General features: G+C 52.2%; 1 protein-coding gene across 2 annotated transcripts; it reads right to left on the bottom strand.

The window, feature by feature from the left end:
* Positions 1–18,635: 18,635 nt before the first annotated feature.
* Positions 18,636–22,918, bottom strand: ZFP36L2 (ZFP36 ring finger protein like 2). 2 transcript variants are annotated; one of them, XM_080813292.1, is made up of 3 exons: positions 22,567–22,918; positions 20,862–22,052; positions 18,636–20,504 (listed from the first exon to the last, which is right to left on the bottom strand). In XM_080813292.1, exons 1-3 carry the CDS (start codon positions 22,615–22,617, stop codon positions 20,484–20,486), a joined length of 1,263 nt encoding a protein of 420 aa, XP_080669418.1. In that variant the 5' UTR covers positions 22,618–22,918; the 3' UTR covers positions 18,636–20,483. The 2 variants fall into 2 exon arrangements, with proteins under 2 accessions (XP_080669418.1, XP_080669417.1); XM_080813291.1 differs by having other exon boundaries at positions 20,472–22,052.
* Between the last annotated feature and the right edge of the window lie 3,341 nt (positions 22,919–26,259).

Below are 26,259 nucleotides of genomic sequence, written 5' to 3'. Positions count from 1 at the left end.
CAGCTCCTTTGGGTAAATACCAAGGAATGCAACTGCTAGATCATAAACAGTATGTTTGTTTAGTTTGGTAAAAAGCGGCCAAACTGCGTTCCAAAGTAGCTGTACCATTTTGCATTCCCACCAGCAATGAATGAGAGTTATTGTTTCTCTGTATCCTCGCCAGCATTTGGTGTTGTCAGTATTTTGGATTTTCGCCATTCTAACAGGTGTGCAGTGGTATCTCGTTGTTTAAATCCACAATTCCCTCCTAACATATGATGTTGAGATGGGTCACTTGAAAGACAGGTCTTTCTTTAAATAATCCTGAGATCATATTAAATTCATTTTTTTTTCTTTTTTATCAGATCATCCTAAAGGGTTGAGCACCTAGGACTGGAGATAGGCCTTAATCTCAGGCTCTGTTATGTCACTAGCTTGCCATTGGCCTTGGCAAGTCACTTAACCAACCTGGACCTCAGTTTCTCAGGCTATGAAATGGAGCTCACAGCATTCTTCCCACTTGAGGGAGGTATGGGTGCAGGTGGGGGGGGGGAGGGTCTCTGCCCTCTAGGATGTGGGTAATGGCTTGGCATGGCGGTCAGTGGTGAGTGAAGCCAGGTGCTAAGCCAGCTGTGACTGCAAAGTAGGGAGCCCCGGAGGCCAGGATGGAGGAGAGAGTCAGGGGTGTCTGCTATAGGGCCCTAGGAGGCTCCCCGTGAGAACACAGGAGGGCGGGGCTCGGCAGAGAACTCCTGGCCACAGAGCACACTGCGCTCCGGACTTTGGGGTGGGGTGGGGGTGGGGGAACTAGGACCAGAGGTTCAGAAAGCAGGACGGGCTGTGGTGCATCATGCAAATTGCAGGCAAAACCCAGACAAACAGACAGAGGTCCTGGTTCTTGTCCCCATAGAAAAGGAGCCTTTGCTCTTGCAAGCGTTAGCTCAAACAACAGGAGAGAGGGCTCCAAAGCATCAATAGCTGGCCTGGGCCCCTCAAAGTCCTCCTGAGCCAGTTGGGAGTGGAAAGGGAGAGTCGGTAAGCAGAGCCCCCTCCCACCCTCCTCTTTCTGGGGTCCATGGGCCCTTCAGCCTCTTGCTCCCAGCCAGGCCCTGCCCTCCCCAGCAAGACCCCATACAACGCTACCCCTCTCCCAACTCTCAGTATATATATATTTTTGACACTCCAGAAAAAGAGCAGAATGGCTCATATCCCAAGTGCTCCGATCACATCTGTTGGATTAAAAAACGAATTTAAAAAACGAATAACATATGCATGTGGTGGGAAAGTCAAACAAAAGAGAAACACTTAAAATAAAACACGCCCTCCCTTCATCCTCTCCCCAGCCTCTGTCTGAAAGCAACCAGGTAACAGTCAAAAAGATTTCGTCCACACTAGCGCATATAAGCGTGTGTGTCTGTTAAAGGGAACGTGCAGGAAAGAAGGCTGAGCTGTCACGTGGATCTCCCCTTGCTCTTTTAACTTAAGTTCATAGCTCAACATCTCTGATCAACATGTGTGGCCCCGGCCCATTCTTGGGCCATGTATGTATACATACCACCTCATAGATGCGTGGGTTGGGGGGCAGTTTTCTCTGAACAGGCCTCTACGCAGTGTCCAGTCTCTTGTTAGTGCATCTGAAATGTTCACTCACCTCTTTCCTAATCATCCCTGGGCCAGAACCTTTGTTCCCCATCTCAGAACCCAGAATTCAGAGTTGCAATGAGCCCAACACAGGCAGAGAAGATCCTGGAGGCAGAGAGGCCGGATGGCCCTGGGTGAGGCATCTGCTTTCTCTGAACCTCAATTTTTGTCTCTTTAACATGGGGCAACCCTCTCTTAAGGTGGAGGTGGAGATTTTTAAAAGGTGGTACGGTCTGAAGAATGGGCCTCCTATAGGCCCTGCTGGAAAACGGATGCTATTTGATGAGACAAAACTTCCCTGGAACCTTCAGGGGACAGGAGAATAATAGATGAGGAAACAGAGGCACAGAGGGATTGAGGAACTTGCCCCAGGTCACACAGCTGGTAAGAGGGAAAACTGGGCTGGCACGAGTCAGTCGGGCTCCAGAGGCTGTGCCCGGAAATAGCGGGTGAACAGCGATTTGCTTCTGGAGGGCATGACCATGATGGCGTGTCTGTGGGTCACCCACCTCCATCCCAGGCCAGGGCGAGGGGGTCTAGCCCCTCGGCATTCCTCCTCCTCCATGGCGCCCCAGTGCCAGGGGTACTCTCTGTGGACTTGCTAGAAGGAGTGACCACAGGAAGGCTTGTAGGGACAGTTCCCAAGGAGGGCCCAGAGGAGGCCCCGACATTATTTAGCGTCATTGTGTGCCAGGTGTAGTATGTTTTATGCATTTAATTCTCATACAACAGACAACTTGACTGCTGGGCCATGGACATCCTGTCCCCCAAGGGTGGGTGACTGCATGGTCCCAGCATGCTAGGGGAGCAGAGGGAAGCAGGGGAGGAGATCCTGGGTCCTCGGGCCCTCAAGGGCCAGGGCGAGTGGGCAGGAGGCTTCTGCTGTGGGGTAGGGGAGTGGGGGGCTGACCACGGGGCCAGCCGTCAGCCCCCTCTCCTTCACTTGGGCTCCCCCTTCCTTCCTGGGGCCCTGCCCTGTCTTTCACTTCGGCCAGTATCATCACTGTCTCCTGAGTCATCTTTGCTTTCGAGCTTTCTGGTTTTTACTCACCTGGCCCCCTGGTGTGGGTTTCTACCTTAGTGAAGATAATTTTCTCTTTCCCCTCCCTCCAGGGCATTCACAAGGACACACAGCCTGCTTGGTGACAACTTCTCCAAAGGGTTCTTAGGGAAGGACCCCAAAGTCAACAGGGCCCTGAACCTCCCAGCCCACTGGAAGCCCACTGGAGCCTTGGCTGTAGGGTCTGAGTCAGAAGCTGGCTTTCCGGGAGCTGACCAGCCCACCCAGGTTACAAACTCCCTCCTCCAACCGAGTGCTCTCCTGCCACAGACCTGGCTGGGTTGATCTTGGAGCAAAAGGCCCTGATGGTCAAAAGACAAAGATATAGGCCTTATCTCGTGTGCCTGGGCAAAGTCAGTAGGTATCGTGAGTCCCAGCCTCCCAAGACTCACTGGGACTATCCATACCTGCTTCTGCCATGACTCCTGCCCACATTTCCCAAAGGGCCTGAAGCTCAGCTGAGTCAGGATGGGAGGAATGACCCATTCTAGTGGCTCCTCGCCCAGTGAGAGCCAGGCTGTCTCTACCACCAGAGAAAAACTCAGCACAGATAGAGCCTTATGGAGGCCCAGGTCAAAACTACCTCAAAGTAATTGCAGCCTGTGCCCATGGCGTCTTCCTCCTTTAAGGGTTAGAGTTGGTCTAAAGTCCACTTCTTCCTGGAAGCCCTCCTTGGTTAACCTCTTCCCTCATTGGGGTGGAAAAATGAGAGTGCCCATTTTTCCTAGAGGACACTGCCCTTGAGCTGGTCAGAAATTTCTTTAAAGTCTAGAAAGATGGGGTGCCTGGGTGGCTCAATCGCCGTGTGTCTGCCTTCTGCTCGGGTCTTGGTCCAGGAGTCCTGGGATGGAGCTCCACATCAGGCTCCCAGCTCAGCAGGGGGCCTGCTTCTCCCTCTCACACTCCCCCTGCTTCTGGTTCCCTCTCTCGCTGTCTCTCTCTGTCAAATAAATAAATGAAATCTTAAAAAAAAAAGTCTAGAAAGATATCCTCACCATCTCTCCCCACACAGACCTGGATGAAAAATGCTGGCCTGTCTCTTCAATGAGTCCGGGCCAGGAATTTTTTTTTTTTTTTTTTTTTTTTTTTTGCATTTGCAATCCAGACCCTCCAATATCTCAGCAAAGCTGTCTCTCTGGGCCTCAGTTCCTCACCTGTACAATGGGGGTAAGAGGCTTGCCCCTGCAGTACCGCTGAAAGGGGGAACAGTGGCGGCAGCTGGCATTTGCCGACCACTAAACGCAGGTCAGGCACAGAGCGAGGCCCCCTGTACGTAAAAGCTTGCAGGTGGGACAGCACCACATGTAATCCTCTCTGTAACCTTGCACGAAGGCATGATGGCCGTTCCAGTTCTTCAGATGAGAAAAGTGGGGCTCATAGGGGTTCGTGCGTTGTGTAAAGTCACAGGGTTGTATGATTCCAGAAAAACCCTGCTCTGAACATATCAGGCCCCATAGTTCCGAGGAAAAGATTCCATTCTGTTCGTTCTATGCAGCCAGTTACTCAGTCAACAAGCAGTTAAAGACACTGGTGACATGGCAGCCACTGAGGAAAGGCCCAGCCTTAATTTGAGCGTCTTGTGGGTGCCCAGCCGGCTTTCTGCTGCAGGAGGTAGGAGGCAGAACAGGTTCCCACGTGACGTTGGTCAGACGTCACCTTCTAGGGCTGATGTGAGGGTGACCTCGTCATAACAAGGGCACCTTAAGGGACCAGGTCTGGCAGAGAGTGTGCCGCACAAATTGTGGCCATTAATATTAAAGTGAACAACCAGAGAACAATGCGGGGATGACTGTGCGTGGCCGGATGTCAGGTTGTGTGTCCAGAGGCGCCTCAGGATCTCAGAGCAGGAAGAGAGGACCATGGCCGGGAGCAGGCAGGGAAGGCTTCCTGGAAGAGGGGGCCTCGGTGTGGTGCAGAAGGGCTGAGCTGCTGGGAGCCAGCTGGAAGGCAGGCGTCTGGCCTGGATGAGGTGTTGAAGGCAGGGAGAGATGCATCTTTGTGTGTACATGAGAGACAGACAGGCAGAGACGGCTGGCTCAGAGGAGGCCAGAGTGTGAGCACACATGTCAGTGGTGAGTCTGCTGGTGAGTCTGCACTGGCTCACTGCAGGGCAAGGGGCTCCAGTGCCGGGGAGAGTCCTCTGGGTTGTGGGGAGCCTCCAGAGGCTTTAAAGAGAAAACAACTCTGGGGGTGAGGAAGGCAGCATGCCTCATTTGTGGGGGATGCATGGCCTGTGACAGACCCAGGAGAAGCCCAGGTGGGCTCTCCTCTCTGTCCTGCCCCATGGGCTGGGATCAAGAAACTTGGATGTTCACTTCTGGTGAGTTCTTTGACCCCTGGCCTAGGCTCCTTGGCCTCCATTATCACCCCCTCCCAGGCCAGCAACCCCAGGGTAAGGCAGCAGGAATGGAGGGCGGGAAGAACCGCTCTGTCCAGGGCCTGTTTGTGGCAGGCGAGGGAAAGGCCCAGAATGGTGTTTACATTTTCCCTCCTTTCCTTCTGGTGGCCTGGCCTGCCAGCGGTTACACCACTGCGGTTTGTTGGCCCCAGGGAGGGCCTCCATTACATAACGCCTCATACAACCGCCCCTAAAACACACACGCACACTGGCACGGGGTCAGGCGTGCACACACACTCACCCACACGCTCTCGAAGAGACACACCTGCAGTCTCACACCCTCAGCTGGCAAGACTGTTGTCTCAGGGCACTTTCTGCTGCCTCTACCAACAATCCTCCCGGTGGGGCCTTCTCCCATTCCTGGTTTCAGCGGGGAGAGTTTTCCCAGCTCCTGGCACTCAAGCCCCCCCCAGCGGGACTGACCCAGGCCTGCTCCAGGGCTCCTGGGAGCGGGGCAGCCTCAGTCTTTAGCACCAGCCCCAGAGCGGGACAATCACAGGTTGCCGTCTAAGAGCCTGGAGGTGTGGGGAGATGGGGAGACAGAGAGAAACCCGACCCCAGCGGCAGCCTCTGTTATGCAGAAAACTCCAGAAATTTGGAACAGGCACACTGGGAGCAAAGGGGTGGAAATTGGACAGCGTGATAGGAGGTCCTCAGCGCATGCAAGGAGGGCTCCTAGGCCGGCAGTTGCCAAGATCCCACAACTATCCCACAACTCAGCTGTGCTGCCCTTCGGGGTTCATCTGATGGAAATACTCACGCAAGGGTCTGAGTAGAAAGAGGTTTGGGCTGCCATCATCCACAGAACTGCACTCGTGCGGAATCTTGGTGGCCATCGCTAGGGCCCTCGTGCTGTGGAGGACCGTGTCACCACGGAGAGAAGGTGCTGGCCCCCTGAGTGTGGAGAGTGGGCCAATGGTGGATAGGAGGCCCAGCAAGACGGTTCTGGGAACTGACACAATGCATGAACGTGTGTGTCAGTGTTTATAGCTATAGGCTCACAATCAAGTCTCTGGATCTCCTCACGCAAAGACCTTACAGAGTAGTCAGCTGTGCTGAGGGGGACTGACGAGGAAGGTGAGGAGGGTCTTTTCCAGATGCCAGAAGGGCTGGGGCACCCGTGGGGAAGGGGTGGGAGTGGAGTGGCGTCACGGCCCCACCATTCATGAGCTGGCCGACCTTGAGCCAGGGTCTCCATTTCCCAGAGCTGCGTTTTTGTCATCTGTCAAGTGGGAGAGAACAGCGCCACTCTCATAGGGGCCTCTGCCTGTGCTGCAGTTACTGAGGCCTTTCTAGAAGCCAGGCTGGAACGTGCAACGAGGAACATGATGACACTCGTGCTCCGAAGGAACTTCCAGGCTAGAGAGCCCACAGGGCCCTAACCAGCTGGTGTGGGACAGTGTGCTCTGTGCTCCTGCAAAGGTTTTTTCGGGGTCCCCAGGAGCTGGGATGGATGGTGGAGGGGCCAGATCTGAGGCTGAGACTTGGGGGAAGCAGAGGAAGTCGAGGGACCTTGTGGTGTTTTCCAGGCAGCCAGGCAGCACCATGGGGAAAGGGGAGGCCCATTAGCAATCATCAGCCACCAGCACTCACCGGCAGGTGCGGGAGACCCAGGGCAGGTGAGGGGCAGCCCGTGTCAAGACAGAGACTCACAGAGCATGTTTGGAAGCCTGGATTTGAACTGGGGATGAGGGCGCCCTGCAGGGACTTAGGTCAGGAGGGGCACAATTGCCTGTTTGTTTGGTTTTTTTTGTTTGTTTTTTTAAGATTTTATTTATTTATTTGAGAGCGAGCGAGCGAGTGAGCCCAAGCAGGGGGAGTGGGAGAGGGAGCAGCAGCCTAATATGGGGCTTGATCCCAGGACCCTGGGATCATGATCTGAGCTAAAGGGAGACGCTTAACTGACTGAGCCACCCAGGCGTCCCTATTTTATTTTTAAATATTTATTTAGGGAAAGAGTGAGAGAGGAGCAGAGGGAGAAGGAGAGACTCTCAAGCAGACTCTGTTGAGCAGGGAGCCCAATGCGGGGCTCAATCCCATGACCCCTGAGATCATGACCCGAGCCAAAACCAAGAGTCAGATGCTTAACTGACTGAGCCATTCAGGCTACGTGTTTGAGAAGCTGGCTCTGAACAATGAATGGTGGCTAGGAGGAGGAGCAGTGGGGGCGGGTGGGGCGGCGGGGGTGGGGATGCTCGGGCTTCATCGCTGTCCAGGTGAGAAGAGGCAACTGAGCTGCCGAGGCAGTAAAGACAAGAGAGAGGGGTCAGTGTCTGGCCCTGGTGAGAAAGCAGAGTCATGAGCTTCAAGCAGCCGATGATGAAAGGGGTGGAAGGAACTAGAGAAAGACCCCAGAAGGACACTAAGTTCTGGCATCAGTGACTGGATGGGTGTGGTGTCACCGCTGTGGAGACAGGGACCACTGGAGGGGTCCATGTCCCTGGGGTGTCTGAGAGGAGGCAGGTCCCAGGCTGGAAGGCAGGGCTGTGAGATGCCACCACGCAGTGAATGGTCCCTTCGTTTCTCCTCCACTGGCTCAGGTAGTCTACTGGACAGAGAGGTGGTTTTGGAATATTCTGGACTCTTGGCTGATGGAGAACCCTCAAGGGCATCATGGGTATGTTCCAGGACTGGCTTTGGAAAAGCCTGTGGCTGTCGGGCACTTGAAATGTGACTAGTCGACTGAGGAAGTGAGCTTTAAATTTTCGTTAATGTATAGAAATTAAATTTAGGTAGTCACATGTGGCACATGGACAGGGCAGATTTATCTAGAATTTCTGAAGAAAGGCAGTTACCGCTCTTATCTTAAGGCTTGTGTGGTTGGGGGAGTTTGGCAGAGGCAGACTAGGGGGCCTTCCTGAACCCCCCTCAGATTTGGTGCCTATTGTTTAAGTGTGAAAAAAACCAAGAGATTCAGTAACAAGTTGTTACATTGCATTTATGTAGGTATGTATGTATATAGTATATATGTATTCAATTGTGTATCAGAAGTCTAGTTGACACACAATGCTACATTAGTTTCAGGTGTACAACTTAGTGATCTCTGTATGTTATACTCTGCTTACAAGTGTAGCTACCGTATCTCACCACAAGACACAGTTACAATACTGTTGACTATATTCCCTTTTATACCCTGACATATTCATTCCATAACTGGAAGCTTGTACCTCTCGCCCCTGTTCACCCATTTTGCTCACCTCGCCACCCCCCTCCCCGCGTTGCATTTTTGGTGTGCCAGGTTCTCTTCTCACTACATGAGCTGACTCATGTAAGCTTCATGAGAGCCCTGGGAAATAGGCCCCATATTTTGTAAACGATGACATCAAGCACAGAGAGCCTTGGCAGCCGGCTCCTGGTCTCACAGCAGGCAGCAGCAAAGCTTAGCTTTGAACCAGGCAGCCCGGGTTGGGGACCATTCTGCTCGTTGTCACAGTTTCACTGGGGGCGGGACCCTGAACCAGGCCCTCTCCTAGACACTTCACACGTGGCATCGTATTTGACCCTTGCTCAGGCTTTGCACTGCAGGACTGTGCCATAATCTCCATTTCACAGATGAGGTGACTGAGGCTCAGAGGTCTGCTCAGGATTCCACAGGGAGGGAGTGGCAGTGGGATGAGGTTTGAATGGAGGTCTGTGGGAGCCTCTGCTTATAACCCCGTGTCACCAGACCCCTCGCAGAGTCGTGGTGACAGCTGCCTGGAGCCCTCCCTTGTCCTAATCCCTGAGGCAGCTCTGGGCTCACAGGGCTGTGCTTTGTAAGCTCCTGGCCACAGCCACCCCGTGGATCCTCAGGCCTTCCCTGAGAGCTGGAGGGACAGAACATCCAGAAACCAGCTGCTCCCAGCCTCTCAGCCCAGAGGGATTTAGGTCTGCTTTGGTGAGAGTTGATATTTACATTTTTACCAACAGCCCTACTGGTACAGAACATACCTAGGGAGTGTCCTGGGTGGTCTCTTTTTCCAGGGCTCTTGTGGAAAGCCAGAAATTGGAAAGTCTCCAGAGGGGTCCCCCACCTGTAAGCCTTAGTTTTCTCATCTGTGGAATGAAAGGGATACACTAAGTCATGAGTTTTGTTTTGTTTTTTAAGGTTTTATTTATTTATTTGACAGACAGAGATCACAGGTAGGCAGAGAGGCAGGCAGAGAGAGAGGAAGGGAAGCAGGCTCCCTGCTGAGCAGAGAGCCGGATGGATGGGGGGCTTGATCCCAGAACCCTGGGATCAGGACTTGAGCCTAAGGCAGAGGCTTTAACCCACTGAGCCACCCAGGCACCCCTAAGTCATGAGTTTTTAAATATTTTTTAGCATTAGAATTGTTTTTGTAAGTTATATATATATATATATATATATATATATATATATATATTTTTTTTTTTTTTTTTCCCCCCCAGTCTACTCTCCACACAAGGGAAATCCTTTAAAAATGTGAATGTGGTTGGGGCACCCGATAGGCTCAGTTGGTAAAGCATGTGACTCTTGATTTCGGGGTTGTGAGTTTAAGCCCCACGTTTGATGTAGAGATTATAAATAAGTGAACTTTAAAAAAATGTGAATGTGGTTCTCTTACTCCCTAGCTTAAAATCCTTCAGGGTTTCCCCTGCTCTGGGGACGGTGTCTGCCCTCATGAAGCTTAGAGTCAGAAAAGGAAGGACAGTATGTTCATAACCAATGGCACTTAAAGTATGTCAAAGGATGACAAATGCTAGGGAAAATATAAAACCAGATGAGAGGGAAGGAACGCCAGATGGGCTGTTGTTTTAGAGAAGGTGGTCTGGGCGGCCCTCTGAAAAGGTGATGGCAGAAAACTGAAGGAAATGTGTTATGTGGAAGAGCATGGGTAGGGGGGAACAGTAAGTGCAAAGGCCCTGAGACAGAGCGCAGGTGCAGCATGATTGAGGACCAGCCAGGAGGCTTGTGTGGTTGGTGTAGGATGAGGGTAAGGGAGAGCCAAGGCCAGAAAGTAAAGGGGTCAGGGAAGGGAGCTGGTGGGGAGGGATGGATAATGGAGGACCTTGTAGGCCTCCTTGAGATTTTAGGTTTTATTCTGAGTGAGGATTTTGAGCTGAAGGGTGATTTGAACTAATTGTGTTTTTAAGCACAGATGAGGCAGGATACAGTCTTCTTGGAAATACGGGTTCATAGGCAGTATGAGAAAAGACAGGTAGAGAGGAGTCAGAGAAGTAGCCCCAGGTGATTTGAAAGAGCAACAGTTTAGACTCTTTAGAATTCTCCTCCAACCTTCCCAGTTTCAGGCATATGACAATTCCTCTGAGCTCAGTTTTCTCCTCTGCGAAATGGGGTAGTAACAGTACCTCAGTCTTGGGTAGATATAAAGGACTGTCTTTAACACATGTAAGGCTTTAGTATATGACAGAAGCTCCATAAATAGTAACTACTAGAATCTCTAAGGCATTCCTACCAGGAGACCTGCGGGCCTGAGCTGGGGAGGAGGAAAAACAGAAGGTGATGAAGCACGATGGTTATATGGTGGCCCTCTCTTATTGCAGGGGATATGTTCCAAGACCCTCAGTGGATGTCTGAAACCACAAATAGTACCAAACCCTGCATATACTATGTTTTTTCCTATTTATACATACCTATGATAAAGTTTCACTTACGAATTAGGCACACTAAGAGATGAACAATAACTAATAATAAGATAGAACAATTATAACACTAAACTGTAATAAAAATTACATGAACGTAGTCTCTCAAAATATCTTCCTATACCATACTCAGCCTTGTGATGGGAGATGATAAAACATCTTCGTGATGAGATGAATGAAGGCATTGTGAAGTAGCATTAGGATAATATGAGAAAACATGAGTGTAGGAATCATTGAACCAAAAATATGATGCCCTAATAGAGGAATTGGTGGGAAGCAGAAAGCAGGCAAGATCTTCTGAGGGCTGAGCCCACTGCCCCAGCCCCAGCCTGTGCCACCTCGCTCTGTTCTCTACCCCCTGGAACCATATCTTTCTTTCCTTCCCTCTCTGGAACCATGTTCCCTCTAACCGCAGCGCCTTTGCACTAACTCCTTTTACTTGGAAACTCTTTCACTGGCCCCTTTTACCTTATTAAGTGTTACTTACCCTTTGCCCTTCTTATATTTGTAAGGGCTTCCTGGACCCTAAGTGATGTTGGTTTCCCTGATAGAGGCTTTCTCCCTGTCCTTTCCTTTTGCAGCCTCGATTTCAGCTTGTGGGTATACACTTTCTAAAAGCAAAGATATCATTCACATACACTAAAACTTGCCAGTTTAAATATACACCCACACAAATTTTAATATGTCCATGAGGCTGTGCAACCATCATCATTATCATCATTCAACCCCAAAAGAAACACATCTACCAGCAGTCATTCCCCATTGGTCCCTGGCTCCTGGCCACTGCCAGCCTACTTTCTGTCTCTACAGTTTTGCCTATTTGAACATTTCATGTAAGTGGAATCATACGATGTACCCCTTTTTGTGTCTGACTCCTTTCACTAAACATTATGTTGTTGTTGTTTTAAAGATTTTACTTATTCGAGAGAGAGAGGAGAATGAGCAGTGGGAAGAGGCAGAGGGAGGGGGAGAAGCAGACTCCCCGCTGAGCAGGGAGCCCGACGTGGGACTATCCCAGGACCCTGGGATCATGACCTGAGCTGAAGGCAGACGCTTAATGGACTGAGCCACCCAGGTGCCCTGAACATATTGTCTGTAAGGTGCATCCATGTGTCAGTACTTCATTCTTTTCTATGACTAAATACTATTCTAAGGATTGGCCATATTTCGTTGACTTACTTATCTGTTGATGGACATTTGGGTTGTTTCCAGTTCTGGCTATTGTGAACAGTGTACAAGTTTTTTTATGTGGACCTCATGAAGGCTGCATGAGGTTGAGAGGGGGAAACTAACATTAATAAAACAGTTCTGGGGGCGCCTGGGTGGCTCAGCGGGTTAAGCCGCTGCCTTCGGCTCAGGTCATGATCTCAGGGTCCTGGGATCGAGCCCCGCATCGGGCTCTCTGCTCAGCAGGGAGCTTGCTTCCCTCTCTCTCTGCCTGCCTTTCTATCTACTTGTGGCCTCTGTCTGTCAAATAAATAAATAAAAAATCTTTAAAAAAAAAAAAATAAAACAGTTCTGGGGGCGCCTGGGTGGCTCAGTCGGTTAGGTGTCAACCTTTGGCTCAGGTCATGATCTCAGGGTCCTGGGATGGAGCCCCAAGTCAGGCTCCTTGCTCAGGGAGTCTGCTTCTCCCTCTGCTTTTGCCCCTCCCCTCCACTCCTGCTTGAGCTTGCATTTTCTCTCTCTCTCTCTAGTAAATAAATATAAATCTTTAAAAAAAAAATCTTAAAAAAAAAACAACAGGGGCGCCTGGGTGGCTCAGTGGGTTAAAGCCTCTGCCTTCGGCTCAGGTCATGATCTCAGGGTCCTGGGATCGAGCCCCACATCGGGCTCTCTGCTCAGCAGCGAGCCTGCTTCCCTTCCTCTCTCTCTCTCTCTGCCTGCCTGTCTGCCTACTTGTGATCTCTATCTGATAAATAAAATCTTTAAAAAAAAAAAAAAACCAGTTCAGAAAACCAATGTATACTTTGGAAAATAGTACGACAGTTCCTCAAAAAGTTAAACATAGAGTAACTGTATGATCTGGCAATTCTACTTCTAGGTATATAACGCAAAGAACTGCAAACATGCACACACACACACACACAAACTTGGACACAGGTGACGGTGGCAGCATTATTTAACAAGACCCAAGAAGCCGGAACCACTCAAATGTCTATCAACTGATGAGGGGAGAACCTAAAAGAGGTTTATCCATATAAAATGTTATCCTGTTCTTCGAAGGAATGAAAGCTGGTTCGTGCTGCTTCAGGAACGAACCTGAAAGGTGGGGACACTCCACGAAGGTGGGAGACGACATCGGTCAGCCCACCTCCATTACCCCAGTATAGGCACTTACTAGACAATCCACCTGTGGGACGGTTGAAGGGTCTCAGTCAGCAGCCCCAGTGCCCCAGCCCTCTGACGTCTGGACTGGATCTCAGGGCAGCGAGGGGACAGACTTGCCAGCAAGTCTGAATCCCACCCGGTCTGGTCCTTGGTGACACGAGCGTCCTGCTCACTGGTGTCCCGGGTTTCAGCTTCATAACATGCTGCCTTGGGAGTCTGGGGACCCTGTAGGTGCCCAGTAAAGTCCTGGCACTCTGGCCTGAACTGGACCGGAAACTTCACCAGCAGTCAGGCCAGGAAGAGGCCACCTGGTAGCGCAGGACCACTTGCCACAGCCATCAACCCAGTGTCCCCCCCACCCCAGGCGGTGTGCCCCTCCTGTGCTCCGTGTTGCAGGCAGATAAACAGCTTCCCGATGACCCCACGCCTTCTTCTTGGGGGGTGCAGGGCTCAGAGACAGCCTTGGGAGCAGCCTCTCACCTGTCCCCGTGAGGGTGCTGGGATTTGGTAATATAAGGCACTGGACCTGCATTTCCAGGCACCCCTCTCCCCCATAAAACTGACCCGGGGGAGGGGTCCCAGGCGATCCCACTGCTTAGCCCGGCCTCTTGAAGAAGGGTCACTGGGAATTATGTGTCTCATCAAATATTGCTGGGCTACGGAGTTTTATTTAAAAATAATTTTAATTAGCCGGAAACTAGGAGTTTAATAAATGGAAAACAGAGAACTTTCCAAGGCCACGGCTGGGAAACACTTGCTTTTTTAAAAAAATTCCGCCTGGCTTCGCAGGCCAGCTAAGCACCCTGACACGAGGGCCGGATTGCCAGAGGAATCCACAAGGAAAACAAAGCTTATTTTTAGAGAAATATTTTAAACTCGGTTTCAGCGAGCTCAGGAGTTTTCTTGTCTGTCTAAAATCCTTAATATCTTTCCTTCTATTTCAGAGCTGCCTCTCACCACAGAGGGCTCCAGAACTCCTATCTGATGAGAGCTATTTCTGTACCGAGGAAAATAAAGGGGTCCCCTCCCCCTCCAACTAGAGAATGAATGGTTTCTAAATATGTCCCCGCAGTGAGGCTCAGGCGGCCTGTCCTTGGCAGGTGTGCCATGCAGTAAGGTGGGTCTGGGGTCCCTGCCGACTTGGAGGCCTGTCTGCCACCCTCCCAGCTCAGCCCTGTTCCGCCCACCACCCCACAGGAAACAGATGACAGCCTGGCCACCATTTCCGGGTTTTGAAAGCAGTTTTTAACTTGAAAGAGGTCTGCTAAAAAGGGCTGCTTTTCCTCTGTAGGTGTTGTTAACACCCTCAACCCCACACATGCCTGTCCAGACCCAAACATACAGCAACACCCACGGAACCTTCCTCACACCCCACAGAGCCACATACCTACCCACACAGCAACAGCTCACAGACACACTCACCCACAGCAACAGACACACCCACAGCCACACATACCCACACCCACACCCACACACACACACACACAGAGCAGCAGACACACCAAACCCAGACCTCTACCCATACACAGACCCTTGAACGTACCTACACACACATGCACACGCACAAACACACATATCTACACAAAGAGCAACGGACACCCCTCTACCCCCACATAACCCTCCACACCCCCACACACAAACTCACACACACACACACACACACACGCCCCCCCACCCCCACATAACCACAGCAACAGACACACCAAACCCAGACCTCTACCCATACAGACCCTTGAACGTACCTACACACATGCACACACACAAACACACCCCCCACACATACCTACACATACACACAGCAACAGACACACCCACATCGACACATACTCCCCACATATCCACACACAAAAACACACCCACACACGCCTACACACACATACAGCAGCAGACACACCAAACCCAGACCTCTACCCATACAGACCCTTGAACTTACCTACACACAGCAAGACACACCCAGCAAGACATACCCGTATCCCCCCCACCTACAAACACATCCACCTACACATACACACACACACACACACACACACACACACACACACACACACACACACCACACATACACACACAGCAACAAACACACCTAAACCCATAGCCACACTCACAGACTCTATGGACATACATATGCCACACACATAGCAGCCCCTCTAGCCAGTACTCCCGGTGGCAAGAGCACACAAACACAGACCCCCGAACACCTGCATACAGAATGATCCCCTCGAACATGTGCACACCTAGCTAGCCATGCAAGGACACAGATACATGCACACATACCCTACCTCCATATGGACCCCCAAACCTCTCTCCACACACAGACACAACCTTAGACACAGACACATTCATGTGCTTTCCAGGTTTAGCAACATGATCAGAAGGGGTTGGAGAACCCACCTAGGTGGAGTGGGGGGTTGCGGGGAGGGGAGTAGTGGGGGGGTGGGGAGCCCTGGAGGGGCTGAGGGCTTCCTGCAGCGGGGGGGCCCCTCACCCAGCTCCTGCCCGCAGGGCTCCTCCTGGGCCCCCTCCGTGGCCCCTCCCTCTTTTCCTCCCTTCCTCCTGGGCCTTGCTAACCCCAGGGAACTGGAACTGTTCTGGACGGTCACAGCTCAGCACAACCTCCAGTGTGCACGACAAAAACCAAACAATGAAATGGGGTAACAACAATGGAGGGTGGCTCTGGTCCTCTGACAGAAGGGGACCCTGGCTGTGGCTCAGCCTCCCGGGGCCCCCTTGGCTGCCCCAAGTCACCAGGCCAAGGACTTGGCTAGTCACCTCTCCTCTGCTCATCACCATCAGCAAAACTGGGGGACAGCAAGTGCCTGGGGATGGTTCCCTCCCTGTTCAAATGCTCTCTAGGGTTTCCTCCTCGAACAAGTCCAGCCTGGGGTCGGGTGGGGGGTGGTTCTTGGACACCAAGCAGATTTTAATACCCAGCATCCTCTTGCTGGGACAGACCTGGGGCCAAGAGCTGTGCCTGTCTGTCCTTCCTTCTCTGGGCCCTCCCGAGCCTGGACCTTTCATCCAGGCTCCTGAGCCATGGTGGGGGGCTCGCAACCCCTGCTGCCCCCAGTTTCTTCCCACCCGCAGGTGCTGGGCTTTGGCTTTTTCAGTCATTGTGTGTGTGTGTGTGTGTGTGTGTGTGTGTGTGTGTGTTGTCATTGTTTTTCCCTTTGTATACTTAGCAGTAGATTCGGACAGAGTGAGGAGCGGCAAGTATGTCCACGTATGCATCCCTTCTCTGAAATAATCTAGAAGGTGGCACATACTAATTGGGCTACTTAAAAAAATATCTTTGTTTTCAAGCAGCCAGTGGCAAAGCCACTACTGAGACATTCTTTTTTTTAAAAGAATTTATTTATTTGACAGACTGAGACAGAGAGATCATGAGCAGGGGGAAAGGGTAGAGGGAGAAGGAGACTCCCCGCTGAGTAGGGAGCCCAACGCAGGGCTCGATCCCAGGACCCCTGGATCATGATCCGAGCTGAAGGCAAATGCTTAACCCACTGAGCCACCCAGGCATCCCCACTATTAAGACATTCTCAGGACCCCTGGATGGCTCAGTGGGTTAAGCATCTGCCTTCAGCTCAGGTCATGATCCAGGGGTCCTGGGATCGAGCCCTGCATTGGGCTCCCTGCTCAGCGGGGTGTCTCCTTCTCCCATTGCCCCTTCCCCCGACTCCTGCTTGTGCTCTCTCTCTCATCACTCAAATACATAAACAAAATCTTAAAAAAAAAAAATACATGCTCAACTCCCTCCCATCCTGGGCTCATTTTCACAACTGGCTGCGAAAGAATTTTATCTTGAGTGTGACACAGACTTGGACCCAGTAAGCTTCAGTTCTGCTGCCTAGCCCGTGACAGGAATCCCGCCTTGTCCTTACTTGCTTGCAATTTTTACTTCTAGTCCCCTTCCCTTACAAGAAGACTTTCCTCTGGGTGATCGAGCAATAGCAGAAGAGTTTTGTGTGCTGCTCATTCCAGCCGCTGCAGAAAGACAATGACCTATATATACCCTCCATTGATCTGCAGCAAGAGGAAATTTCTGAATGATTCCCCCCCAGCTTGCCATGCTCCACTGGGTCTCAAACACAAAACATCAGATCCTAGCACTTGGGCTTTCAAACAAACCAATTTTTAAAAAATGAATGTGGCTTACCCCAACAAGTCTGACATTCCAGCTGATCAAAAGTACTTGTTTAGAAAAATAAGTTTTGGAATGAGGTGGAAACAAGGCCTTTGAAATGCAGCTTGGCCTAAATAGCACCGCATTTCAGACTTTTCCTCCCCACTGCACATTCTTTATGGTGGAGAGGCCCAGGAAGCCCTCCTGGGCTCCAGGCTTCCCCTCCCCCATGGCCCAGGCCCTTAGCCAGGGGCCCCGCATCTGGGAGAACTTTGAAACTGTTCCCCATCGCCTTTGGCAGCCAAGCACCAAAACGCTCTGGTTAACACCAGCGCAATCATCGCTAACGTGAAACAGCTGCCTGAGGCCCGAGGCCCGGCGGGCTCCAGACCCCACCCCAACCCCCTACCCGCGAGACTCAGCTGGGAGATGCAGAAGACCCGGCAGTGAGGCGCAAGCAGTGGTTGATAGGGGCCAGCTGTTGTAGATAAGAAAACAAACTATTGCTAAATCTTTTACCTACTTTGGAAAAAAGTGTCTGAACTGGGGGTGGTGGGGGGTGGGGGGAGGATGGGAGAAGGGAAAAACATAAATTGATTTATGAACCTGATTTTGAAGTCTTGAAAGTGATGGTAGGAAAAAAAAAGCAAAAACAAAAACCCCAAACCATACCAAGGTTTTGTTCATTTGTGTGCGAATCGGCAGACAAATTGGTGCCGTTTCTTTTTTTCTTCCTTCTTCGGGAGGCCTGGGTTGCATTTGCTTTCTGGCCACTTAACAGTCGCCCGAAGCAGGCACTAATCCTCCTGCATAAATACCGAGTGCGCTCACTCCCAGAGGAAGCTGTCCGCATAAACAAACATTACCCAGATAGCCCAGATGTAAGATTGACCTGTTTCATCTTCCTCCCTTTTCCTTCCTCTCCAGACAAGGACACACAACCAGGCTTCCCAAAGTCCAGGCCAAACTCTTCCTTCTCCAGCTCGAAAAAGGCTGGGCCTCTTTTGCAGTGGAGCATTCTAGAGGCCTGCAGGCCCGGGGCTGGCGATACCCTCCTGCCTTCCCCACCCCTAGCCGGACCGTTCCCCGGCGTCCCAGCAGAAAAAAAAAATCGGAACTTCAGCTGCCACCGCAAACACGTGACCCACTTGGTGACTCACAGGCGGGCCACACCCCTCCAGGCCTTCAGCCAGGGCCTGCCACCAGCCAGTCAGCCAACACGGGGATGCATCTTATTACCAAGGGGAACAGCTAACTAACGCCCTTGACAGTCCAAATAATTAATTTCTTTCGGCTAAAGAACTTGCTCTAAAATACATAGGGGCAGGCCCTTCTGAACCCTGACTGTGCCAGCTCCCCAGATCTTAGTCCCCCCCACCCCTCTGAGAGCTCGGCATTGCCTGACAAGGTGACAGTGAGTGAAAACGCTAGATGTTTTTAAAAAAAAAAAAAAAAAAAAAAAAAAAAAAGAAATTCCTCTTACACATTTGCTTTTTCCCAAAAATTTTATTGGGGGAAAACTACAAAAACATTTACAGTACAATGTTTACAGTCACAATTTGTAGTGAACTGATTCCCCAGAATATATTACAACTCAAGTTGACTTATCTTGTTACATTCAAAAACCTACTTCTGTCAAAGTAGTCCCGAGTACATACATACATAGTGCTCCAACTGTACCTACGTACAAACTAAAGCTACTGCTCATTCATCCACTGTCCAGGAAAGCATTCCTGCCTTTCTACACACGCAAAAAAAAAAAAAAAAAAAGTACAAGTTTTGGAATTTTCTGTAATGAAAACAAGGCATATTCATGTACTACATACCATTCTTAGCACTAAGAGGTGGCCTCTTCACTTTAGATCTATATAAGAAAGTGGTAAATATCTTCTCCTTTTGTGCAGTTGAACCCATCCTACATTCAAATTCTCTCAAGCACTGATAGAAAAATACTTATTTGGTTGAGGAAGATTTAAGGCAAGTTCTGGCCCTTTCCAAAGGCACTGTGAGACTTAACCCCCCCCACCCCATTATTGCTACATGTCTTTAAATGCAGAGTATGTCACAGTAGAATTGGTGGGATAAACAAAAACCAAAATTTTTCTTCTTGCTAATTTAAAAAGCTGGAATGACAAAAAGCATGCCACATTTAAGCCTGCTTGCAAAGTATGTGGTCAACTTTTTTCTTTAAAGTTGGATGGGCTACAACCATTATACATTCTAAGAAAACTCATAAGATATTCCTCAAACTACTTCCACAGCATCAGGATAGATTTCTGTAAAGAAATCATGCAATCTTTCAAAATTTACGTAAACAAGGAAAGAAATTAATGAAATAAATATTACATACAATCTCTTAAATTAAGATTTTTTACTCATTTACAATAAAATAACCAAGTGAAGTTACAAAAGGCATATATTACTGTGAAAAGAACATACACTCCACATTTTGCCGATTAATAATGGCAATCATAATTTAACATAATAAAAGAATATATATCTATTGCTTTTCATCATACTTGATAAATACAGTATGAACAAAAATTTCAATGTATACTTTTCACAAGATAATAAATAAGTTAAATAGTTTTTTCATATTGAGTTGTGGTGCAGTGGTGCGAATCAACTCAAAACAGCTAAAAATTCAGCAGTTATTCCCCCAAACGATTAGGAACTAAGCTCTGCCCAAGGCTTCCAGAAAGAGCAGACAAAATGGTTCTAAAATTAAACATCCACTAAGTGGTGGCAACAAAACCAGTAACCAGTAGGAAACTTTGGAATGCACGTTTTTTTTTTCCAGACATAACTCTGTGTCAAACAAAAACCTATGGAGCAGAGGACTACAATCAAGGCATATTCCTGGTAGAATATTGGATTCCAGAAGCTTAGAGGTTTAGCAAGGTGGTGGCTGGCTGTTTGTTTACACTGGTCTGAAGACAAACGACAATTAAGAACTTCTCTCACATAAGAGTTCCCACATCTGGACTGTAACTAATGCTTTTCAAGTGAAGATACGGAATGGTGGTTGGTAGCTGCTGGTGCTGGGTTGATTTTTTTTTTCCCCTAAAGTCCCAAACTCCTAGGAGACCTAAAAAAGTTTTAAGTGTTTGGTTTTTTGTTCTGTTCGCATCACAACTGCCCTGTTGTGAGTATTTTGTTCATCAATACAAAAGTTCGTTGGCTTTTTTTTTTTTTTTTGCTCAACAAGAAGGAAACTTCATAATAATAATAAAAATAATAAAAACAAAAAACAAAAAGAGGAAACCGAAAGGGGAGGGGTGGGGCCCCTCCCAGCACACAAGTTCGAGTCCAAGTGCTCGGTGCGGCCCGCAGTCTCTGCTCATGGCCTGTCACCCCCAACTCCCGCGCCCCTCCCTGCCCGTAACAGGGCTCCAGGTGGCAGGGGCGCCCTCCAACAACCCCTAGAACAGCCTTCCCCCCTTCCTCCTCCTCCTCGTTGGCGCCCTCTTGCCTCAATCGTCAGAGATGGACAGGCGGCTGAAGATGGGCAGGCGGCGGCCAGGGTCGAGGCTGGGGGACTCGGAGCCGCTGAGACTGCCCGAGCTCAGTGAGCCACTCAAGTAGCTGTCACGGTCCGACAGCGAGTCCGGGGTGCTAGGGGGCGCGTCGAAGACGGGCGAATCGGACAGGCGGCGCGGCAGCTGGAAGCTGAAGGGCGGCGAGGGCGGCGCGGTGGCACTGGCAGGGAGGGGCGCGCTGGGCGGCGCCGGGGGCTGCGCGGGGGGCACCAGGCCCTGCTGCTGCTGCTGCTGCTGCTGCTGCTGGCTGCGATAGTAGGCGGCGGCCACCGCGGCGAAATTGTGGGTCTGGATGGCAAGCGGCGTGATGAGGCTGCTCAGCTCCGGGCCGAACGCAAAGGCGTTGTTGGCGCACGAGGCAGACGAGCAGGCCGCGCACGGGGCACCGGGCGCCAGCAGGTCCTCGGCGCCCCCTGTGCCGTACAGCAGTGCCGCCGCGGCCGCGGCCGCAGCGGAGGCGCAGCACGTCGGAGCGCCCGAGGGCGTGGAGGCTGCGGAGGCGGACGAGCAGGACGAAGCGGAAGAGGAGCAGGACGAGGCCGAGGAGCAAGAGGGTGGCGGCGGCGGCGTGCGCGACGTGGGGCTGTCGAGCAGCAGCGGCGACTCGAGGCCCCCGGGGGGCTGGTGGTGGCCCGACGGGAAGCCCGAGAAGCTGAGGCTGTGATGCAGCTTGGGCCGCGGCTCCCGGGGGAAGCCCAGGTGTAGCGCGTCCCGAGCGCTGAAGGCGCGCAAGTCCCCAGAGGCGCCCCCCGACGGCGCGGGCCGCCGCTCGTCTGCGTTGTGGATGAAGTGGCAGCGTGGCCCATAGGGGCAGAAGCCGATAGTGTGGAAGGTGCGACACAGCTCGGTCTTGTACTTGGGGTGCCGGGTCAGGCTGCGTAGCTCGTGGAAGCCGTGTGCGAACTGGCACTTCTCGCCGTACTTGCACGTGCCGCTCTCCTCGAAGGGCCGGCACAGCTCAGTCTTGTAGCGCGTCGAGTTGATCTGGGAGCCACCGCCCCCCTTCTGCTGCTGCTGCTGCTGCAAGTGCAAGAGGTGCTGGCTGCGCTCGCCGTTCTCGCTGAACGAGCGGTCCCGAAATTTGTTCTCCTTGTTCAGCAGGGCCGTGCCTCCGCCCCCTGACGGCTCCTTGAGGGTGCCGTAGGAGGCCGGGCCGCCCGCCGCCCCGCTGCCACAGCTGCTGCCGTTAGCCGCGCCCGGGAACTTGGGCGAGCAGCTGCCCGGGCTAGGCGCGGGGTGGGCGAGGGCGTGCAGGTTGCTGGCTGAGTGCCGTCGGAGAAAGCCCGGCGTGAAGCCCGAGCTAGGGGCGGCGGCCACGGGCGTCCCCACAGCCTTCTTGTCCAGCATGTTCAGATTGAGGTTGGCCAGGGATTTCTCCGTCTGCCAAAAGGAGGGGGGCGAGGACGGGATGAAATATGGAAAGGAAGAGTTGGGGCGAGCTGCAGAACTTCAGCCTTCTGATTCTTCTTCCTTTCTGCAGATTTCGATCCGGCCCCCACCCTCCACCCGTACACGCGCGTAAAGAATCAACTTTGCATTGGGAGGAGCCGACTCCCACCCCAGGCCGCGCTCGGTTTCGACATGTGATCCTCAGCCCGTGGGCCGCCAGTTTGGGCGGCGCAAAGCCGGTCCGGGAAGCCCCGGGCAGCGTGGCCGCGGTCGGCTCCGGAGAAACTAAACAGCGACAGCGACTCCCTCCTGCCCGCCCTCCCTCCCAGCTCCTTCTCCCCGCCCACAAGGCACGAGCACACACCACAGCGAACTCCAGGACTTTTCCCGACCCCAAAGTCAAGGTGGGGAGGGGTGCCCCAAAGGCGGAAGGCAGAGGCAAAGTCTGAAAACTCGAGGGGCTTCCTGCCTTCCCGCCTTCCTCCCTCCTTGCTCCCTCGCGTACCTTGCACAAGAAGTCGATATCGTAGAAGGCGGACAGAAGTGTGGTCGACATGTTTCTGGATCCTGTAATGGTCGGAGTTGCAGGCAGGGAGGTCCGGAGGAGCCCTCGGGGCGGCAAGGCCGGGCTCGAGCCACGACGAATAACGGGTGACCGGCGGGGGAGGGACCGAAAGTTTGCCGGGAGACGAGACAAGAGGGAAAGGGAAGCAGCGCGGCCTGGTTTGAGGGTGCCCGGGAGTGCGGAGTGGGGGGAAAGAGGACAGAGAAGCAAAGAGCGCTCCTCCGCGCCCCGGGGGTGCCCGGCCCGCACCCCCCCCCCCTGCGCGGAGCCGGCGACAGCTCGCAGACTGCTGGAACTCGGCGGCCTGCGAGCGCACGCCCTATATAGGGCCGGGGAGCGCGGCAGCGCCGGACGGGCGTGTCGGGGGAGGGGACAGAACGCTGACCCCGCCGGGGTCTCCAGGCAACGCCGCCCGCCGGCTCGCGGACGTCAACCACCTTCGTGGCCTCCCATTGGCCGCCGCCAATTTTTTTTCCTCCGGAGGAGGGGGCGGGAGGCCTCGAGGCGGGGCAGGCTGCCGGAGCGCCTGCGGCGGCGTGGAGAGCTGGTCCTTGATGGGTGCTGCTGGGTGGCGGCGGGAAGATAAGGCTCCTCTTCTCTGGGGCTGCAGTGTTGGAAATCCCCTGCACATTGAACGTGGCCAGGGTTCTGCAGCCCTGGACGTGTCTGTCCCCGCCCGATCCTGCTAGACGAAATTGCGGAGCTTTAATCTCCCACTCTCGGTTCTAGACCCGGCGCGGGAATTGCAAAATGCGAGAATATTGCAACCATTCGCGCGGCCGGCTGGCTCGCAAAGAGTGCTCTGGCCGGGGGGTGGGTGGCGGGGGCTCAGGGCCTGCGTCCGGTGGGTGGTGGCTCCGTCCCGACTGCACGTGGAGACGCAGTGGGGGTGGGGGCGGGAGTGGCCACGCGGGCGGCAGCCGCGGCAGTCTCGCCCGGAGGAGCCTGGGCCCGTTTCTCCGCCCCCCTCCCCGCCCAGGCTGCAGTAAACAGGGATTCAGCGCCGGGGCCTGCGGAGCTGGGCTGAGTGTCTGAGGACAAGGCGCTGGCTTTGCTAATCACATCACAAGACCTTGAGCCAGGGCCAAAGGCGCGGAATGGCGCGGAGCGTCCCGGGCGGGGGAGCCGGCTGGGAGGACGGGAGGAAAGGCCGGGAGAGCTGCGCAAGCATGGAAATGACTTCCCGCCACCCCGTTCGTCCGCTCGTCGGCCCGGCCATCCCCAGCCCTCCCGGGGGATGGGGTGCAGCTGCCGGCTGAGGCTGCCCGCCCACCGCAGCCTTGGCCCGGCGCGCCATCCAGGTCCCTTCCCTCCCCGGCCGTCGGGGGCGCCGCGCCCTGCCTTAGCTCGTTGTGGGCCGCAGGCTGTGGCAGAGGCCGGCCAGCGGCCAGGCAGATCTGGGCACAGAGGACGCTCGGGGGGGGGCTCGCCCCCCTTCACCCCTCTCACCAGTCCCACACCCCAAAAAGTCTGCGTTAGGAAATGTCTTCGCCAACAGGCGCCCTCTGGGTACGGGGCAGACACCCCCCCCTAGCGCCCAGTTGGGCTAAAGCGGTTGACACCCCGTTTCGGGGAGATCTGGGGGGCTGGTCCAGGACATTTATCACTCCGCATTTAAACACGCTGCCAAAAAGCTGGAGCGGGCGTGATTTCGCACACCTGGCAGCCTCAGCAGCAATTGGGTGTAAGTTGGAAGGCTCAGTTCCCTCTAGGGAAGGAAGCAACCCACGCCCCTTTCCAAAATTGATCTTATTTCTTGTTGTTTCCTCGTGGTCATTTCCACTTGTTAACCTGGAAGGAAAGGAGCCAGGCCTGTCACTCATGAGACCCTTCAGAGTTCAGTTAGCACGCAGTTCCCCTTGCTGAAACTCCCACCACGCACGGGGAGAGCTCGAGCCCGCTTAGAGGTCCATCTGAAACACAGGGCTGGACTTCAAGCCCTTCCCCTTCCAAGCCATGTGATCCTGGGCAAATCACATAATCTCTTTGGTACTTGTGTTTCCTTGTAAAACTAAGATAATTCCTGCTTTAATCACCTCTCCCCTTTGTCAAGGCGCACATGAGTTATCTGTTAAGGTATATAAAAGATGAACAAGTATAACCCCTATTATTTATTAAAACAAGTTGACAAAGCATAAAAACGGAGACAGGTCTCTGGGTTGTGGCTGGATGGGTAGAGAAATCACCGAATCATGCCTGCAGACCTGAGGGGCACCGAATCTTGGATAGAAGAGATGACTCCTTCCCTCTGGGGGATGACTGCACCCAGTGCTACACTGGTCCCCAGGCAGCTCTGGGCAACGGGTGGCTGACCCTCACAGCCCAAGAACCCCAACTGTTCTGTTTTGTTCTTTGTTGAAATGACTCCAAACACAGGAGTTCCAGAGTAGCCCCCCCTGCCCCCATAGCAGTATTCTAAGATTCCCCTGGGAATGCATCAGGCAAGTGTTAAACTGCCATTTCCTTAACCACCACTATTGTAGGTCAGTAACAAGATTTCAGATTCGAAACCAGGAGAAATATCTGTCCCTCCTGTCCTCCCAGGCTGGTCACAGCCAGCCAGTATCAAAATCTGGGGTAATTCCCAGTCGGCAGCTATGAGAACACCCATTTTGCAGGCTGGGTAGAAGGATCCTGGAGATAACATGTAATAAATACACCATGCTTACATGTTTTGGTAGAGTACCTGCTAGTAGAAAGTGTTTTTTCTTATTATATAACTGCTTTTATTTCATTTTAAATGGAGAAAAAAGGAATGCTGGGCTTTTCCAGTGAGCTTGGCTTTGCTGGGGTCAGTTTCACAGTTACTGAACCATGGTCATCACTGTATCGTGCCAACGATTCCCTGAATTCTCGCCCAGTCAGGTCGCCTTTCTCAGAACAAAAAGAAATGTTAGACTGGCCACTTTTCCTCATGTGTGGGCTACACAGATGCCCAACCAGGTAATTAATTCAGGATCACAAAAAACACATGTTGAGCTGAATAGTGCAAAACCACCAGAGAATTTCCTCTTCTTTTTAGGACAAAGCTTTGGACTCTAAGTTTACTTCATTCTCTGCCTTTTCCTATGGGCCCTTTCTCTATACTTCCAGTATGGCTGTGTTTTTAGTGTTAGGTGGTTTACTTTTAAAGAGAAACAAATTTGGATACGAGACTTTCTGCAGGAGGAAATGATATCAAACCCTCTCGCCTCTAAACTGTCCCTTTAACGTATTTCCAAGTGACTGTTCATCTGAGAAGTATTTTAAAATATTTACGGACCCTAAAAACTGGACCAACTTTACATACTACTACTAAAATGGCTTTTTCGGATAACCAGGACGAAAAACGAATATGGATGAGCCTATGACCAATCCAAACTATGAATTTCAAGACTCCTGTCTGTGGGCAACGCTTAGTCTGAGATTATCGGTAGAAAATGGCAAACCATCGAAAGGCCAGACTAGCAGCAAAATGTATGCAAGAGCGACACCTGCTGGGTATCAGAGGAAGAGGGCTGCGCCTGTCTTCCAAAAGGCAGAAAACCCGTTAAGGTAGGTCTAGATTCAAACACTGAAGTGGATAAATGTGTTTTCTGACGTCTTAAATGAGAATCTTGTTATTGCCACTGAGAAAAATGACAGTAAACAGTG

Source organism: Martes martes (genome assembly GCF_963455335.1).
Source record: "Martes martes genome assembly, chromosome: 9".
In the NCBI taxonomy this organism is placed as follows: domain Eukaryota; kingdom Metazoa; phylum Chordata; class Mammalia; order Carnivora; family Mustelidae; genus Martes; species Martes martes.
This window is presented reverse-complemented; position numbering and strand designations above follow the sequence as displayed.

What these genes read in the sequence shown, in the direction of transcription:
- ZFP36L2 (XM_080813291.1), bottom strand. Translation starts at nt 22,617, where the DNA reads ATGTCGACCACACTTCTGTCCGCCTTCTACGATATCGACTTCTTGTGC. An exon ending in ATATCGACTTCTTGTGCAAG is followed by an intron (nt 22,053 to 22,566) that starts GTACGCGAGGGA and finishes TCCTTTTGGCAG; the next exon opens with ACGGAGAAATCCCTGGCCAA.